The sequence below is a fragment of the Haplochromis burtoni genome, unplaced genomic scaffold (genome assembly GCF_018398535.1).
Source record: "Haplochromis burtoni strain Fernald_Lab_line unplaced genomic scaffold, NCSU_Asbu1 Contig_55, whole genome shotgun sequence".
Classification (NCBI taxonomy): domain Eukaryota; kingdom Metazoa; phylum Chordata; class Actinopteri; order Cichliformes; family Cichlidae; genus Haplochromis; species Haplochromis burtoni.
Genome location: NW_024582416.1, coordinates 1,858,148 through 1,876,396, shown reverse-complemented (window position 1 = coordinate 1,876,396; position 18,249 = coordinate 1,858,148). Strand labels below are relative to the sequence as shown.

At 41.9% G+C, this 18,249-nt stretch overlaps 1 protein-coding gene across 1 annotated transcript; it reads right to left on the bottom strand.

Moving 5' to 3' along the window:
- Window positions 1-647: 647 nt before the first annotated feature.
- maco1b (macoilin 1b) lies at window positions 648-17,822 on the bottom strand. The gene is made up of 11 exons (XM_005922295.3): window positions 17,417-17,822; window positions 15,129-15,270; window positions 11,953-12,079; window positions 10,569-10,692; window positions 9,554-9,732; window positions 6,301-6,844; window positions 5,194-5,352; window positions 4,468-4,650; window positions 4,252-4,372; window positions 2,636-2,810; window positions 648-2,557 (listed from the first exon to the last, which is right to left on the bottom strand). The coding sequence occupies exons 1-11, from the start codon at window positions 17,494-17,496 to the stop codon at window positions 2,355-2,357; spliced, it is 2,037 nt and encodes a 678-aa protein (XP_005922357.1). The 5' UTR covers window positions 17,497-17,822; the 3' UTR covers window positions 648-2,354.
- Between the last annotated feature and the right edge of the window lie 427 nt (window positions 17,823-18,249).

Sequence of the window (18,249 nt, the reverse complement as noted above, 5' to 3'; positions counted from 1 at the left end):
TTCAGACTCTTAAATTGGTCCTTTCTGTAGTTCTTCCTCTCATGTTGGCCTCTCTCACTTGCGCTGACATCTCTTTGGATGTCATAGTGAGAATTTAAGTGACCTGGAATCGACTCCCGATCATTTTATCTGCTTAATTTGTCATGAAATAACAAAACTGAACTCACCTCTCTGTCAGACCCCCGTCAGTCTAATGCCTGATCCTCTGAAAAATGGGGGACCGTATATAATGTCTGTAATTCCTGAACAGTTTATGCAAAACTTTAATTAAACCCCTTAAAGCTGAAGTTCGCACTTAAATCACATCTTCATTGTTTGGTTTAAAATCCACTGGTGTTGTAACAGAGGCAAAACTACAAAAAAAAGCTCCAAATATTTTTTTTGTGCAGATTGCTGTGAGTTCGACTAAGAGGGTGAAAGTGTACACCTTTAAAAAGCTGCATGGACCCTTATTTCTATTTTTTTTTTTTTTTAAAACAAATACGCAAACTGATGAAACTGAGGCAAAGTGCGCCTGAAGAGCTCACAGCAGCTTCGAGGTTTAATATTTCAAAGATCGAGCCGAGGGAAACTGAAATGCATCAAAGCTGTCAGGTTGGTTTTACCTCTGCAAACACGTTAAATTAACAACACCAAGAAGAGAGAAGTCAGTTTGCAAGAAAAAAAAAAGTTTATTTCTTGTAAACCTCACAGAGCGAGAGCGCAGCCAAGGTCAGACCTGGAGGAGGGGTAGAGAGGGAGGGTGGGGGGCAACCGAACTGTGACTTTGGGCAAAGAAAACAAAAACAAAATCTATTCTTTCCACATTCAGCTGAACAAACAACCAACTAAAATGTAAATTTGTCACAACATTTTCCAAGAAGCCAATGACAGCAATCTGAGCGAGTGAGAAAAGAAAGAAAAAACAAGCGTCTCCATACACAGTAAGGTGAAAACCACACGCACAACAATGACGGTGAAACCACATCAGACTCGAGAACTTTCTTCTCTCCCTGCGGGAAAACTGCGAGAAGAGCAGAAACAGGAGGAAAAGAAAAAGCAGCCACTCGCCAGATGCTGCAAATACGGTGACATTCACGAAACTTCTAGTCCCTTACTGTCAACTATACACCTTCCTCTACTACACCACAGGTCACCACTGCCCATAGACTCCTTAACAGAAACCGCTGTTAAAGTGTTAGCCAATGCGTTCACAGTACATTCTTCAACACAGGAATTCCAGTCTTGGCACACAAACCAAAGTGGAAGTTAATTAAATTAACTCAACTCCTTTTTTTTACTTTTTTTTTTTTTTTTAAACATTGCACAGTCCATCTTTACAGTTTTCCCTTTCAAACAGCAACGTGTGCTTTCCACAGTGAGAAAAGAAAAGAGGGGGGCAGCAGCTAAACCAAAGCATTTGGGGGTTCGTCTGTCAGAGTGACTCGAATATGTTGCTGTCAAACATATCTGATTCATTTTATTACAAGGCTGCCGTCCAGAGAGCACAACGATCAACAAATCTGTGTTTTTAGTCCCACTAAACTGATCTCTTCCAGCTTAGCCAGATGCTTCAACGCATTCGGAAGGTTCGGGCAGCATCTCATTAAACTCATGTCCTCAAGGCACTGTGATCATGAATCGTGATGCAGGATTATGCAGAGCAGTGGAAAGCAGACTTGTTTCTGCAACCGGGTGTGGGAATGTAGAGGGAAAACCAAACTGCTGTCACTTTTTACCCCCTTTCAAACAAAAAACAAAGAACAAATCCAGTTTAGACAGCTTAAAAACTGTTTACCGCCAGCACATCCCCAACGCAGCTTAGAGCAGGGTCAATTTGGTGTCCAAATTGTTTTTTCTTTTTAAATAAAAGAGGTTGAGTTGGTGTCATGAGTGCATTACATTCCTCTGATGCTATCTCGGGAGAACAGCTGTTAAAATTAATTTGGATTACAAGTCAGGCTGTAGAATCAAGGAGGGCTCCGTTTTCCAGTTTGTGGAGGGAATGATAAACCCAAAAAGAAAAGAAAAATACAGCAACTGCTCCCCGGAGGTGAGGAGTGAGAGCGATCCTCGATTCTGTGAGGTTTCACTAGACACTTAAAAGAAAAACGGGGGCTTCCTAGCTGATGTGGGATTTTCAAGTTTGTTTGTTTTTTAAGTTTTCTTTTGTTTTAACTACAACAAATACAGTCACACAATACAACATCCTTCTGACCTGGCAAGGAGAGAACCAAACCAAAAAAAACCCAAACAAAAACAAACAAAAAAAACCCTCAGGTTCTCAGCCGTGAGGTTGCGGGCCTGCAGGAGCAGTAAAAAGGACAGGAAGATGGATGGCGAGGTGGAGGGGACGGGGGCGAGGGCGGGGGTGTTCACTTTTTGAGAGGCTGGTAAACGGAGGCGTTGGGGTCCAGGCTGGAGGGATTGGTGTCCATAAACTTTGAGGAGTAGTGGGGGGCCACGGGGGTCATGCTGCTGGTGTCGGCTGTGTAGGAGATGCTGGGCATGACGGCCATCACTTCTGCTATCTTCTGCTTCAGGTCTTTGATCTCCTGGTCCTTCTGCAGGATCTGACCTGAAAACAGATTTTAACAAGTCAGCCTGAGACATTTAAAACAAAAAAGAACTCTGAGGACGGTGAACTTTTGTGAACCTTGTGCGATCTCCAGCTGCCTCTTGGCGTCCCCGAGTGCAGAGAAGAGGTCCAGTTTGATCCTGGTCTCTGCACTCAGGCTGTTCTCCAGGTGCTGGGTCTTGTCCTGCATGGCTGACAGCGCTGACATCAGCACCTCTGTGTCTTTTTCGTTTTCTTTATATTTATGAAGCTCCTAAAAGATGGACAGGGAAACAGTGGGGGTCAGGAGGGGAGTGTGTTTGCAGAAAGGGTCAGCGGTTTGGAGGTTTTTCACACCTGATATTCCAGTAGCTTTTTTTGTGGGACAACTGAAAAGATCCAACAAGTCACTTTGTTATGTTAATTCCAACACTGCTCAATGGATGTTTGCGAGGAGGCACACTTAGGCTACGTCCACACTAGCCCGGATAGATTTGAAAACTGTGTTTTCGTCTGAAAATGCTCCACGTTTTCACACAGTTGCGCGTCCACATTGAAACGGGTGAAAATGCTTACGTTCCAGTACTGCGCATGCGTGAAACACAAGAAGATTCGACCTGCCTCATTTCTGTCTGCCGTTTATTTACTTTCCGGCTCTCGAAACGTCGCGGCAAAATGTTGAGGAAAAGCACAGAGTTTTTTTAAAGGGACTAATAATGAGGTGGAGTTGTTGCTGCGAGTAACACAAAAGTACAAAGTTGCAAAAGCGAGAGAGTTGAAGAATTTGAAGAAAAGCTAGAGTTGAAGAATTTGAAGAAAAGCTATCTGAAGCATGTACAGACTGATATTAGTCTTTAATAGGGCTGTCAAAATTGAGAGCAAACAAAACAACTGCTGTATAATGCCCTCCGCTATCTTAGTTTCATTGGTCACATGGCTGCATCATATGACTAACATGCGTCATCGTTTTAGAAAGTCTGCGTTTTCACTGTCCACACTGCAATGTGAAAGCACCGTTTTCAAATGGATGCGTTTTCAGGAGCGTTTTGAAAACACTGCGTTTTCCATCAGCGAAAACACAGTCTCAGTGTGGACGGGAGGCCAAAACGATAACGCATATATGTGGACTTTATTATAACTTTATTATAGATTTAACAGACCAGGCTAGTATTTCTGCTGCAGTCTTTTATCACCCTGACACTCAGAAACATCTAAAACTTTATAATTTCATCCTGCACAAAATGTCTTGATGCATTCTCAATCATCCAGTAAAGTAAATCTCCAAAAGTTGATTCTGTTCATCTGGACGTAGCGTTTTGTGGGAGAAACGTTTAGTCACTCATCTAAGTGACGTCTTCAGTCTAGGCTGACTGCAGTTTTCCCCAACCTTATAAACAGTACATTTGCATAATGACTGAAACCAGCCCACTGAAGGAACAATGAGATGAGTGACGAAACGTTTCTCCCACAAAACGCTACGTCCAGATGAACAGAATCAACTTTCGGAGATTCTGCACAAAGTGCTTCATCATGACAGACGTTACATTTTACTTCCTCACTTCCACTTTCCTGTCGCACTTTTCAATGATGGCTGCTACCAGACCCAAAGCAGAAGTGGCCGTGCACACAAGACTGTAAAAAGAAGCATGTGAAAAGACCCAAGCCTCTGATGGACTCATACGTCAAACCAAACAGTGAATTTCTCAAACCTGTACCTGCACTTTTAACTCAAGCTCTCGGATCTGGTCCTCCTTTAGCTTGATGTCCATTGTTAATTTCTTGCACTCCGTTTCTAATTCAGTGATCCGCCGCCGCAGCGTGTCTGTGCACTCCCCTCTGAGAGCAATGGGAAACACAAAGAATGGTGAATGACCCTCGAGGCCCACAGCAAACCACAAGTAACAGAGCTGGTGAGCCAGATGTGTACACACCTGGATGCTGCTGCTAGTGCTACTGCTCTGGCTGCTGTGGCCTCCTCTAACTTCTTTCTCTTCTTCTCCTCTGAGAGCTGCTTCTCGGCGGCAGCTCGGGCCTCCTGCTCCACTTTGAGCCTCTTCTCCAGTTGGCCCACTGTCTGTTTGTCCTTCTGCTTTGCCTGCACAGCATTATGGAGCCTACAGGAGCACAAAAGCCACAGAGCAGCTTGTTAGCACAACAGGAAGTGAGACCCTAAGGTAAATGGACTGGATCTTATATAGTGCTTTTCTACACTTCTGAGCACTCAAAGCGCTTTACACAACTTGTGCATTCACCCATTAATAAAAGCGCATTTTCTTAGCACTTTCTAACTAACATTCACACACACATTCATACTCCGATGGATGCATCGGAGAGCAATTTGGGGTTCGTATCTTGCCCAAAGATATTTGGCATGCAGACTGGGGGAAGCCAGGAACCACCAGCCTTCCGATCAGTAGATGAGCTGCTCTACTGCCTGAGCTACAGCCACCCAGGACGTCTGGAAGGCAAACCTCAACAGAGGCAACCCTACCAAACATTTACTGTAGATTTTTAGGGGACTTTTATTTTTATTATTATTTTATTAGACAAAACCTAAAGTTCTCGATGCAAACCCCCACCGCGCTCCTTCACCCAGTTGTTTTCTTTATGTTTGTTTGTTTTTAACTCTTCTCCACGATGGCAGCAGCAGCACTCACTTGTTCTGCAGCAGTTCGTTCTCCTGCCGCAGTTGGCCCAGCTCAGTGCGTATAGAGCGCTCGGCACTGCCCAGTGAGCCGATCTGGCTGCGCAGGTCCTGCTCCACCTGCCGGCTGGCCTGTAGGTCCGCCTTCAGCTTCTTGACATCCTGCTCCAGTCTGTCCCGGGCAGGAGCATGACAACAGGTGAGAAACACGCAGAGGTCACGAGAAGGAAACACAACAAAAATCAAAGTTTGAGAAGCACAGCAACATTTAAATTCAGGTGCAGTTAAAGCCACAGCAATAATAAAATCAAGATGATTGAGGAAAAAAAAAAACATTTGAGAAACCCTGCCCTCTATCTGTGGCTTTTATTTTTCTCATTCCTTTACACAAGGGAACTTCTCTCTAAAACCTCTGACTCTCCTCCTAAGTGAATGAGGGCGGCGAGTTTCTTTTGGTCAGCGGGAAGAATAAAACGAGGGTCAGATGTCTGATGAGGAGAAAAGAACAGGACAGTTCAACAAACGTGCAACGTTTTGAAAAGTGGCCTTAACTCGTAATCATCGTGAATAAAATTTTTGCCATTTTCAAACTATTTTACATGAAACCATGGATCACAGGGAGATGTGTTAATATCAGCAAACCAGTAAAAAATCATTTTCAAAATTATACAAAACAAGCAAAAAATAAATAAATAAAATATAGTCAGGTCCGTGAATAACTGGTAAAATAAAGTTTTCTTCTGTACACCATCTCAGTGAATGCTAAATGAAACAAGCAGGAAGTTACTGCATATGTACACAAATGTTAATAATCTGTAAACAGTTAATTTGATGCTTTTGTTAAATCCCTTAAATTAAAGTTCGAGCTCGGCACTTCGATCCCAGTTTGATCCCTTTTCTGCCTCTGGAGATAAAAATCAGTTAGTTGCTAAACTTTTTACAAGACATCCTTCCCTGATTAATGTTCTGGAGGCTAAAACTGAACTCGGCTGAAATAAACCTCATAAGCCGCTTTCCCTCAGTGTCGGGCGAAATCCTTAAAAGAAGCTTCACTCCTGATATCGCTGATGAGGTCAGAACGGTGCATTTATGAATATAAACCATGTCTGTGTCTTCTTACCGAACCAGTGCTTCCGGCTTGCTGAGCTGGTTGTTGGGGATGCAGTTGTCGGTGGGGTCCCTGTGGGAGCCGCCCGACGTTCCTTTCACCAGTAGCTTGTGCTTCTTCTCGTTCTTCCCCGCGAACGACGACGTGGGCGTGGGGACGCTGCCGTTGGTGGTGCTGTGGCCGCGGGGCGAGGAGTTAAGCGCCGCAGTGTTGCTGCTGGCATTTTTGCAATTTTTGGAGGACGACGATGAGGAAGAAGAAGAGGAGGAGGAATTGTTGTCCTCTTTAAGGAGCAGGTTCTCTGTACTGCCCAGCTCTGTGTTCAGTCTCTTGTTATTCATATGGTTCTCCATATACTCCATCTCCTGGAGTTTAGAGTCCACTGATGACGGCAGGATGCTGTTATGCTGTTTTTTAGCTTCCCCTCGTCCCTCTTTCCCTTTTTCTCTATATTCTAGCTCCGGCAGTTGTGCCAATGTCTTTTTATTGACTGGGGCGCCATTCTGTGACACTGGAGGTGTGTCCACTTCAGATATACCTTTAGCTGCCGCCGCCGCTGTGGGAGCACAGAAACACAGCAATGTTTATGCGAATATTCATGTGTATTAGAGGTGTGATGGTACGTAAATCACAACACGTTAACCCTCAGGGGTCAAGGGTAGAAATACTTTTGATTTTATCTTCATATTTAACCTATAAACCCATTTACCTTGCTGTGTGAGAGACTTTGGACTATTTCGACAGACTGTATTAACACAATGGACCGAAAATAGCACAAAAAACGAAATATATTTATTTATTTTTACTGTGAAAACCACAAACATGTTTAGTGAACTAAACCTGACTTTAAATGCAAATATACAATGTAAACTTCAAATATATGTACAAACCTGGCTAACGGTTAGCTAAAGTTAACTACAACAATTTACATTCAAATTCAGTCAGTTCTTTCAACTACTTACAAAACAATCAGGTAGGGCTGTTCGACACAACGATATATATCGGATGACGATATGAAAACGTCTGTCGTTTCCTATTATGCTATTGCTTGCCTCGTGGTGTAGCAAAATAAACTGTTTACAGCATCGTTTTGATGGTCACTGTAGAATTTCTTAAACTTCTATCTTTGTCTTATATTTAAAATAACCACACTACGGACAGACAAGCGACTGTTTTTATGCGTTGTCGTTAGCAACAACGACGGTAAAACCATCGCTTGGCTCCGCCATCCGCTTGTTTATTTTCCACATAAACTTTTCAAAATAAAGCTGAAGGGTGTATCTACTCCTGATGTCCACCTGGAGACAGCGTTTACATTTCAATCTGTCTCCAGTGGCTTTCTGGCCAGAGTCTGTGACATTCAGCAGTAGCCGCATTGTTTTGACACACAAAACAAATTTTAAAAAAAAAAGTCCACACTACACACCGACTACACACTGCAAACAATTAAATGTCACTAAACTCTCAAATCTCAAAACTCGTCTCCCTTTCACCGCTATCATTCCCACAATTTTCCCCTCTTCCTCAGCAACCACATGCTGGTGTTGGCATGTAATTTTCTGATTGGTTGATGCATTTTTCACCAATAGTAAAGAGGCTATCCTTAGAAAACTGTTATACAGTTTCTTCCTGCACCAAATGAGACAGTTTTCAGGAAAAAGCCGAGTTTAAATTATTTATCGTAAGTCTGGTTTATTGGCCTATCAACAAAATGTAAAAACTGGTACATAGTTTGAAGTCTGCACTTTCAACACGTGTTTAAACAGAGTCTCAGTGAGGCTGGGTCTTGTTGATACATAATCTTAAATCTGTTACGTGATCTGGACACGCCGGCGCATCCGTCGACTCCAGAGGGTTAAAAGTCCATTTATGTCCAACAGATCGGTTTTGCTCGACCCTCGTATATTTTCACTGAGCTCTAGCTGAGTGACGTGCAACGGCTACAAAAATTCAGGCAAAGTTAATAGCAGCAGTTCACCTGCATGCATACAGATGAACATGTGTGCTCATTAAACTCTCTCAATGCTTTCATTGAAAGCCTTTATTGTTATCACAGAAGCGAGTGTTGCTGTGTTCGACCTCGTTCTTGGCACCGCCTCTTTGCTGCCTGCGTGTTTGAAACTGAACTTCTGGCCTTGATGGTTTGTACTGTAATTTGCATTAATTATGAACATGCTGCACTTACTCTTTACCTGTTACATCATCATTATATAAAGTATATATGCAAGCCTCCATATGTTATATCTGAAACAGGACTTTCAGTTACACCTGTGAACACTGACAGCAGGCTCAGGTGTTTTATTTGTGAAAAAAGTGACTGTGGCTACGACCTCACATCATTTTCACACCAGCTCCTCACACATCTGCCTAATCACACCCAATGTGGTGACTGAGTGGAAGGAGTGTTTATCTAAACTTTGAGGCAGGTGCACATGTGACCACACACTTTGGATAGAAAGGGAAGACGTACGATTTATTTGACTGAAATGATTCATGAGAAACAAATGAGAGCTTTACCAAAGCTGTGATTAGAAAGGAGGTTCAAAATTATATGAAGAGGATCAAACCTCTAAAACTAAAATCGGCCTCCATGTTTCACAGCAAAAATAAAAAAAGAACTTTGTAGTCATAGAGTGGAGCCACATTGAGCCATACAAGCTAAATCACCAGACAGACATTACATTCTTTGCTCAGAACTACCTGATAGTACCAGAGCGCCAAACACATGAACCATTAAAATGATAAAATGGAAAGTGCACTGCAAAATGGAAAAGTTGTTTTTATCTGAATGACTGAAGCACACTGTTTAAATCTAGACAAGACTTTACCTTTTCATCCATCTTTACTAATATTATAGCACTTACTATACATCTTCCAGGTGGCAGAATTCAAATAAGTAAAACTGGAACAACTACTCGGCTGCCCGTGTTCGCAATGAAGCACAATCAAGGCGTCCACACGGGAAGTGATTAGCAGCCCAAAGACCCAACATGAAGGGACTTCAAACAACAGTGAGTGAAATAACCCCTGGGAATACAAATTACGAGGTGAGAAACTACCAATGAAAAGGTCACCTCTGTCAGCTATCAAACAATACACAACAAGGGAATCACTTCCTGTGTAGACCTGGAGACCTAACCACTTAAACCATGAACAATCGAATCACTGCCTTAGGGCAGCGAGCTAACAACCACAGCATGGACGGAGTGAGAAGATAATCAAGGACATAACGAGATTTCTGCATGTGTGCAGGTTTGAATCTTACCTTCTTCGGCTTCGCGCTCTTGCCTCTGAAGCATCTGTTGCTCTGGAGGCAGAGCCTGCTGTAGAAGCTGCATGTAAAACTCATTCTCCTTCTGCACCTCCTTTTGCTTCCGGAGGCGCATTTTATAGCTTACATAGCTCTTGAAGCCGAAGCCCAACGTGACCACGGGGTAGCCGATGCTACAGAGACGAACACAAAACGCACATTCATGAGGTCACTGGGCACAGATGAAGGGTCACTACAATTTTTTACTCCAATTTTTTTTTTCCTAATGAAAACAATTAAAACAGTCAAAATATGCTTATGCAGACACTAATGTACCTCCAAGTAAAATCTATGTGTGGGAAGCACTTTGTGACTTCAAAAATCTCTTTGCCAACTTCATAAAAAGGGGAAAAAAGTTCAAAAATAAATTCACACAGAAATACAAATGCAGGTATTTGGTATTCATCAGTAACAATAAATAAATAAAAACAGGACCAGGATTAATTTATTTGGACCAGTATCATATCAAAATTAGAGTCGTCAGGCTTTGTCATTTGCAGGCATTCTTTTCCTTTTTCATCTCACATACTCACACACGGAGACACGTTACGTGACGGTAAGTTGAATAAAAGCTTCCCGACTGTCATCCTTCTACTTTCTCACTTAACTCTGACTGAACAGAACAAATTAAAAATAAGAGTCACAGGGAGCCTGCTGTCAAAGATCAGTGCAGTCCTGGAAACACCAGGAAAATGTGCAGACATCTGCATACAAAGACTCTTTAAGTGTAAGCAGATGAATCATGCTTACACGTGTAGACTTGGTCACGTGTCATGTTTAAACGTACACAATAAGGCACATTTAGATGTATTGTGTACTTTTAAACATGATCTTAGTGGTTTTATGTACTGAATGAAGCAGTGTGAACATTATAGTTCATACACTTGTTTTTTTTCATCTTTACCTAAAAAAATATCTGTTAGCTGCGTTCAAGACAGTGAACTTAAGCTGTAACAGAATAGTGGCTCACCAGTGTGCAGCAAAAGGGCGACACAGGTCCACGTGGAAGTTCTTCAGGTCTTTGAATCTGATGGCTGCCTCGATGTACACAAAGAGTATCCATAGAGACACGGTGGGTAGACAGACCCCCCTCTCTGAAAAAGCAAAGCAGCACAAAGATGTGAGAGCATGACTCATTTACAAAGCAGTAAATATTTAAAAAAAAAAAAGTGCCTAAGGCATCAACTTTTTGTATTTATTTGAGTTTAGGAAATGCTGAAGTAGAGGCTCATGGTTCAACACAACCATTGTTGGACGAGAAGATCAACAACCAATGCTGAACACTAAAGCGTCTTCCCCTCACAGTTTTTTAATTTAACACTGATATCAGAACAGGACTCTGTATCTGTGGATACCTGAAGGTATCAGTATCGGATCAACCAACATCTCAGATTCAAACTCTGAGACAATATCATAATTTAAGGATTCATTTACAATTTTAAACATTTTCAGAAGTGCAAAAAGCACGAACTTTTTCATAGAGAGGTGCACACGGAAAATGCATGTTGAAGAAGGAATTTCAACAACTAATCAATGTCATCAGCATGAAAATAGATGGGAATGTGTTTGTAGCATCACATTTTTATGGAAATGATGTCAGCCATTAACACCCCCCCCACCCCACCCCAAGCATACAGTTTATATGTTTATGGACATGTTTGTGAATTGTTAACTGCACATAAAACAGTATAGTACAGTAAGATTTCCAACATGGGGTGGTCAGAATACAGACGGTAACCATTGTTTCAGGGGCTCTAAACACTGATTTCCCACTAGGCTGTGGAGAGCTGGGGGATATTAATACTCCTGTGATGTCCTCTCGGTCTGAATGTCACTGGTGAGTACGGCTGGAGAGCTCAGAAAGCAACTGGGAGCCAGTTTCAGTTCCCCCGCCCCAAATTGGCACTAACATTTCAATCTGACACCCGGCCTTCGGTCAGCTCAGGGGGACCCCGCTAAATCAGACTGACAACTAATCCTCAGAGGCCAGCTTGCTTACACATGGCGTGCAAAATTCTCAGAAACAACTATTTGTAAATACAACGACAGAGAGTAACCGAGAGTCGCACAACGCCTTCACACCTGCTTTTCCCCTGAAGGGACGGTTGTTTTTAAGTGGTGATAAGCGTGACTACAAAGGATGAGTTATTTTAGCAGTTCATGAGTGAATGATTTACAGCACACATTTACATCCCGAGAACAAAAAAAAAAAAAAAACCCAAACAAAAGGAAAGATTGTGATAAAAATATGGTCAACCAGCATTTATTTAAAAATGGATTTAATTTTTTAAATATTACATTTAATTTTTAAACATACAAAATATCCCTAAAAGGTCAACACTGCATAGCCTTACCTGTGTGCCAAACATACTGCACCCACACATAGGTACTGGCAGCAAAGAACAGCCATTGCACTGGGATGAAGAGGAGGCAAATGATGTCCGAGGTAAACGCCACACACACAAAGAATACTGAAAAGGCCTGTTGGGCAGAGGAAAGGCGATTATTACCAACATCGCAGGCAGAAGAAGTAGTGTACATTATCAGATGTTTCATTAGAGAGGCTGGTTACCAAAGTTTTCATAGTTCATTTTACTTTTTCCCCATTTAATTGCTCTTTTTGTGTAATTTTATTTTTACCTTTTTGAGCTCTTTTGTCTCGCACCTTATTTATTAGGAATTCCCTAACTTGTTGGATAAGTAAAGCCTGTTACCTTAATTAAAAATGTGTCATCAGTGGTAAATGAATGACATTTTTGGTTCTTTCTTCTCTGTGAGAAGCAAACACTTCTGGCCCCGAGGCTAAACTAAAATTATGATTTCACTTTAGAATAAGGAGATATGAGACAGAGAAGGGCCCGCAGGCCTGATGAGATCTCTGCTGTTTGTATGTGAGAGGAGCGCTCTGATCCTAAGAGGCAGCAAACAAGATTACTGATAAGAACAACATGTTGTCTTTGAGATTGTAGCAGGACTCGACTGAACCTGCCTCACATCCAGGGAACTGACACTTTTATGCTGATAACCTGAAAGGCTGTTTTATTCCTCACTGCTCTCACCTGTACATCAACCCAGCTAACCACATTTTCCCATCAAGTGTCTGACACTTCTCCTGGAGTGTGGTTATGTCAGTGCTTATTTTACCATCTTATATATATGTAAGGTCTTCCTTTCATCATTTACTAGACAGTCACTTTTCCACCAGCCTATACGACTTCTCTGATTTATTTATCTTATCAGTCACATTATTCAGACTTTGTTCAGGTTATAACTTTTTAGACTGTGTTTTAACCTAGAGAGGTTCAAATGGGCCACAATGAACATTCATCTCAAATTTTTTAAACGTCTTTAACCACTTCAGTCATGAAACTGTTGATCAGTATTTAGACTCTTTTCACTGTACTACACAGATACTTTGAGGATGCCCAGTTCATATTTCACCAGCAGAACTTTACCTTTTTGCTCAAAAGAACATTTAAACAAATAAAAGTCATTAACAACTAATGTTTAGGGCCTAAATTCAGCATCTCGGGAGGTAAATAAAAACAGCATGTGTGTGTATATTCTTATTTTAGTTCCACATCTAAAAAGCTGAGTAGTGACAATAATAAAAAGGCTGTAATTATGTTTTTGTGGCTAAATAATAAAATAAATAAATAAGTGGCCATAACTCGGCTACGTGATTCTTATGCAGATCACACATCCTAAGAAGATTTTAATCTAAGGTTGTGCAATTCACACTAAATCTACATTCAATAACAAGAATTCTCAACGCAACATTATTGTGCATTCACTTTTTTGCTATAAATCCATATAAACACTTTTCTTTAACGATCAGACTCACTCCTAAAAAAACATTTTGGCAGGTCAGCTTTAACCAAGATTGTCGGAGGAGCAAGTTTTGGTTAACAAGCTAAAGGAATGATCAGTTGTGATCACAATACTCATCAAAATGAATGTGATTCTGATTTTTGTTTTAGCATCCCAGGTTTAATTTGCTCCAAAACATAGAGTCTGGTCATAGTTTGTGGTCTGCTGAACTTTAAAACCTGTACGAGCTCTCAGAGTTTATCACGAGTTTCTTTGGGGGATCAGAATGAATAAATATTCCTCCATAACTCACACATGGGACAAATATGACGTGCTGACCATCACAATCCGACCACCAACATCCAAATAGGAAAACTAAACACATCCCAAAAACCTGTGACAGACTCGAACTCCACCTCCTTGAACTGCAGTTTGTTGCAGCAGAACTTCAGAGAAGCATGCGAGTGGACTCAAATGTTCACATGTGGCAGGCAACATTATAAGAAGTGTGCAAAAATTCTAAAATTCGCAAAAAAAACTAGGGGTAACTTATTTTGTTTATGCTGAAACTTTTCCTTCACTCCATTCATTAGAGGTCCCCAGACACCATCACCAGCAGTCTTCCTCCAGCCAGTGGCTATGTTCAAAGGCAGTCATGTTTTCAGTGTGAAAAGCTTCTTCTCCATCAAGCACTGATCAGGTTTCTCAGAAAAATGTTTGGCATCACTGTCAGTGTTACAACACAGTAAAAATAAATAGAGTGCCCTTATGTTTTCTAATATCCCTCTACTACACACTGTCCATTATGTTGTAATGAATTCAAACACTCTTCCACAATTAAAACTCATTTAATTCACTAACAGATAAATCATGTAATTAAGAGCTGGTCTCAAGGGGAAATGCAAAAGTAAAAGTGAAGCCATTTCTGATCTGGATAGCTATGCGCTGCCAAATGAATCGGGCAATATGACCAACTGGATAGCACAGTGAGTCTCCTGCTGAGTCCAGCTGGATGAGCGGTTTCTTGTTTTGGTTTATCCTCCCACAATGAACGACTACTGTCCAATACGGTGGAGTTGGAGTCTGTCACAGGGTGAGAGTCCCTGCCGACCACTGCTAGCTTTCCAAAAAAAGAGCGTCGGTTTTGTCAACTAGTGAATCGATACTATGCCATCTAAGATGGTTGAAAATACACAAACAAAAACAGACAATTCACTGAGAGACTGAGACTATATCAGTGAGACCATGTGCAGGAAGCACTCACCTGTGTTCATAAATATGAAATATTACACTGAGCTATCTTTACACAGTGATGCAGGTCCGAGTTAGCGACACAGGCTAAATACTCCAATGACTTCAGTTCTATCATATCTATAGGTATGGCCTTGTATTCGCACACATCAGTGAACTGAACAAAGGATTCTGGTTCCCCAGAAGTTTGGATTAAAAAAATATACGAAGTCAGGCCTTTGCAGTAGCTGTTCGTTAACTACAGAGGAAATTGCCCCTACATATGAGGCCCCCTCCATCATAAGACCCTACTAAAACCTGACTGAACACCCATTTTTGAAAAATTCTGATTACTTTTTATCTATGTTACTTTTTTTTTTTTTAATGTGTGGTACTGTTCTATTCTTTTGGCTGCAAATCAGACTATGTAAATTCTGTGCATCATTTCAGTTGTTCAGTGTGTAGTCCATACTTTAAGTCATCTACTCACCAGCCCCTGGTATCTAAAGGAGTCGTACACGCTCCGGATGAAGAGCCAGAATGGCCAGAGGTACTCAAACCTGAACTCAAGTACAAAATCTGCCAGTAGCACCAGTGCCCAGACCACCAGGAACTTCAGGTACAGGAAGGTACTAGAAATACATTTACAAACAAAAACAAAAAACCCTGAATGACAGAAAACTGTTTTCCAACACAAACACACAAGAAAATTTAAGAGTCTAGACTGGCAATGACATTTGTTGCAGCGTAGATTTTCTCAAGCAAGTATTTCCATAAATGCACAAAAAGCAATTATGAGTTTATAGTTATTAGTTCACATCAGATGCACTCAATAATAGTGAGAATAAAAACTGTGAGGAGGTACAACTGCTCACTTTCTTGTTTGAACAAAAACCACCAGAAGCACAAAAAAAAAAAGCCTGACTAAAGCTTCCTATCTCATGGCTTCAGCTGGACAACAGTGCCAAGCAATTTCAAAGAGGCACTTGGAAACCAAATCTCTCTTCTGCCTGCTGTGACAGAGCAAAGAACCTGAACCCCAGGCAGCAAGAACATGTGTTTGATTGTGGGAAAATATAGCCAAAAAAAAAAAAAAACCTTGATAGTGCCTACATGTGAAAATATAGTACTGAGCAAAAGTCTAGAGCCATCCCTTCCTTATTTATATTTTGCTAGGAAAATGGGAAAGAAGTGTAGCAATTTATTCTTCAACACAGCCTGGACGCTCCTCAAGAAATCCCTGCAATTTCTTAAAGCAGCCCTAAGAAATAGTTTTCCAGGCTTCCTGGAGGAAAATCAAAGCTCTTCTCTGGATGTTGGCTCCCTTGTGTTCTGTTGTCTCTCATAAGACAATCCCACCATGCTTCAATCATGTGGAGGTCCAGGTTCTGGCGAGGCCAATCCATGACTGCCCTGGTACACTTTTACTGGATGGGCAGTCTGTCAGGGATAACTGTCATCCTGAGAAATGAAGCTGTTGCCACTGATCTTAAGTACAGTTCTAGTGTAATTTGGCATATCTCAGCCTTTTTGCCCCATTTCTCTTCCTTAAGAATGGCTTCTTGGCAGCCACCCTTCCACTGACAGCATTTCTGACGAGGCTTCAGCCAACATTAAACGATCAACTGAAGGACCAGATGCAGTTCTCGGGACTGCATCTGGTCTGCATCTCATGCTTCTTTACAATTTAATTTTTCTTTTTGCCAGTTGTCTGTAGACACAACACTGGTTCAGTTAGGTAACTATTTTTTTCTTGAAGGATTCATAGGTCAAGATTGGAAAGCATTCCTCTGAACATGGTCCAGTAGAAGGACTGGACTGAAAACGTGGGAAAAAAAACAAAAAAAAAACAGCCAAAGTGCAAAATGTTTTTAAACTAACTTCAGAAAGCCTGGAGAACTATTACAAGTACATCTGGCTCCTTGGACGCAAAAAAACATGAGGAGTGGCTCAAGACTTTTGTTTTGCCTTGGGCACAAGAAGTTGGAAGACGATTTCTCTGCTGACAAAGACTGTAGGAGAATGAAGTAAGATGTGTACCTGGAGCTGAAGATTTGGATATGACATCAGTGCCACACTGCAGCAGGGATATAAACACTGCTCTAACCTCTTGCTGCTTTTATCCTGCATTTGCTAGAGACCCAGAAAGTGGCCCACTGGGGGTGCTCTGATGTCGGGGGGAGGCACCTGTTCAATAATTCAAACATTGCCCCACATTTCCAGGTCCTCATGCCACGTGTGTAAACTAAATGGCCTTTAACGTTAATATGTATGAAGCCACACACAGCTGGAGACTGGAAGCACAGCCAAGCCACTGAGAGCTGTTAAAAGCGAGTGACAGCAGCCTTATCGACACGTTTGTGGTTAATGTTACACCACTGTCGTTGAGGCTCATGTGATGATGTTGGCAATAATAAGCTGGTGGACCTGCTAACAGCGAAGCAGCTAACTTTGGCACCTTCAGCCAGTGACAGCTGACTCTGGCGCACAGTTAACACCCGGGATTCTTTAGTTATCATGAAAAAGTCAGCTGCAGTGTAATTCAATTAGTAACTGTGCTATGGAGCCGGAGTCAAAGCTCAAAACAGGCTGTTTTGGGGCCTAGCGCTATAGTTAGCTTACATGCTAGTGTAGCATATAACGAAAACATACTAGAGCTAGCTGCCTGGCTAGGTTAACAGGCTGTCAAGAAGTGGCAGCAGCTGTGAGGTTAGGGAGGCGTATTAACGCAAACAACCCATTCATTTCCCTTCGTTGAGCAGGCTCCGTGTAAGTTACCTGCCGTATATCCCCTCGGTGATTCGGTTCCGTTTTAACGGCCGTCGGAGTTTGCTGCAGTCCGCATTGCGCCGCTTCATCCTCCTCCACTTGGCTTTGGCCTTCGAGTACCCGCCGTAATCTTATCCAGTTTTCTTGCGTGTGCGGACAGAGATAATAAATAAAGGTGCTTGTGATATATATCGCTGTTGTTATTATTTTTTTCCCCACTTGAAACAAAGAAATAAATAAATGACTATTCGGGGAACCTCCTCTTTTCTGTTAGCGCAGGCTCAATAAGCCCAGAGCGCGTTGTGTTTTACCTAGTGTGGCTGTCAGACGGCCGGTGCGACCAATCACCGTTTCCGTCAAGGACTCCTTTTTTGACAGATACACAGAAGAGCCAATCACTGCCCTCAGTGGCTGCTCACTGAGCGCTCATCACCGTTTGTGGAGCGTCTTGGCGTTCAACCAATCAGATTGTTGTGAACAAATTGGGCATCCCCGATCGGCCAATTAACTGACAGCGGGGGCGGGTATTTCCCTTATATGTTTCTGCCTTTGGTTTATTATGAGGACTCAAATATGCTGTATTCGGGACAAAATTCCCTTTGTGCTTGATACAAAAACATCCAGTCCGACATGGGGGGCGGGGGGTATTTATATCACGGCCTTTGTGTGTGTTTCGCTGACTGACTTGCCCCAAGGAGATGAATGCCATTTATGCTTTGTTACCAGGTTGAAATAGTGTGGCATGTGCGGCAAAAAATGAGGGCCGCAGTTGTCTCTGCTTAAAAAATGAATTATTTGTGCCTTTTAAAATTATTATTATCTATAGGGATATAATAAAGCTT

Bases quoted from the DNA above. Each gene is read 5' to 3' on its own strand.
- maco1b (XM_005922295.3), bottom strand. From the start codon at position 17,496: ATGAAGCGGCGCAATGCGGACTGCAGCAAACTCCGACGGCCGTTAAAA. The intron at 6,845-9,553 runs GTAAGATTCAAA...GTGCTCCCACAG, and splicing joins AGAGCGCGAAGCCGAAGAAG to CGGCGGCGGCAGCTAAAGGT. The intron at 2,558-2,635 runs GTTCACAAAAGT...ATCTGTTTTCAG, and splicing joins GCAGCTGGAGATCGCACAAG to GTCAGATCCTGCAGAAGGAC.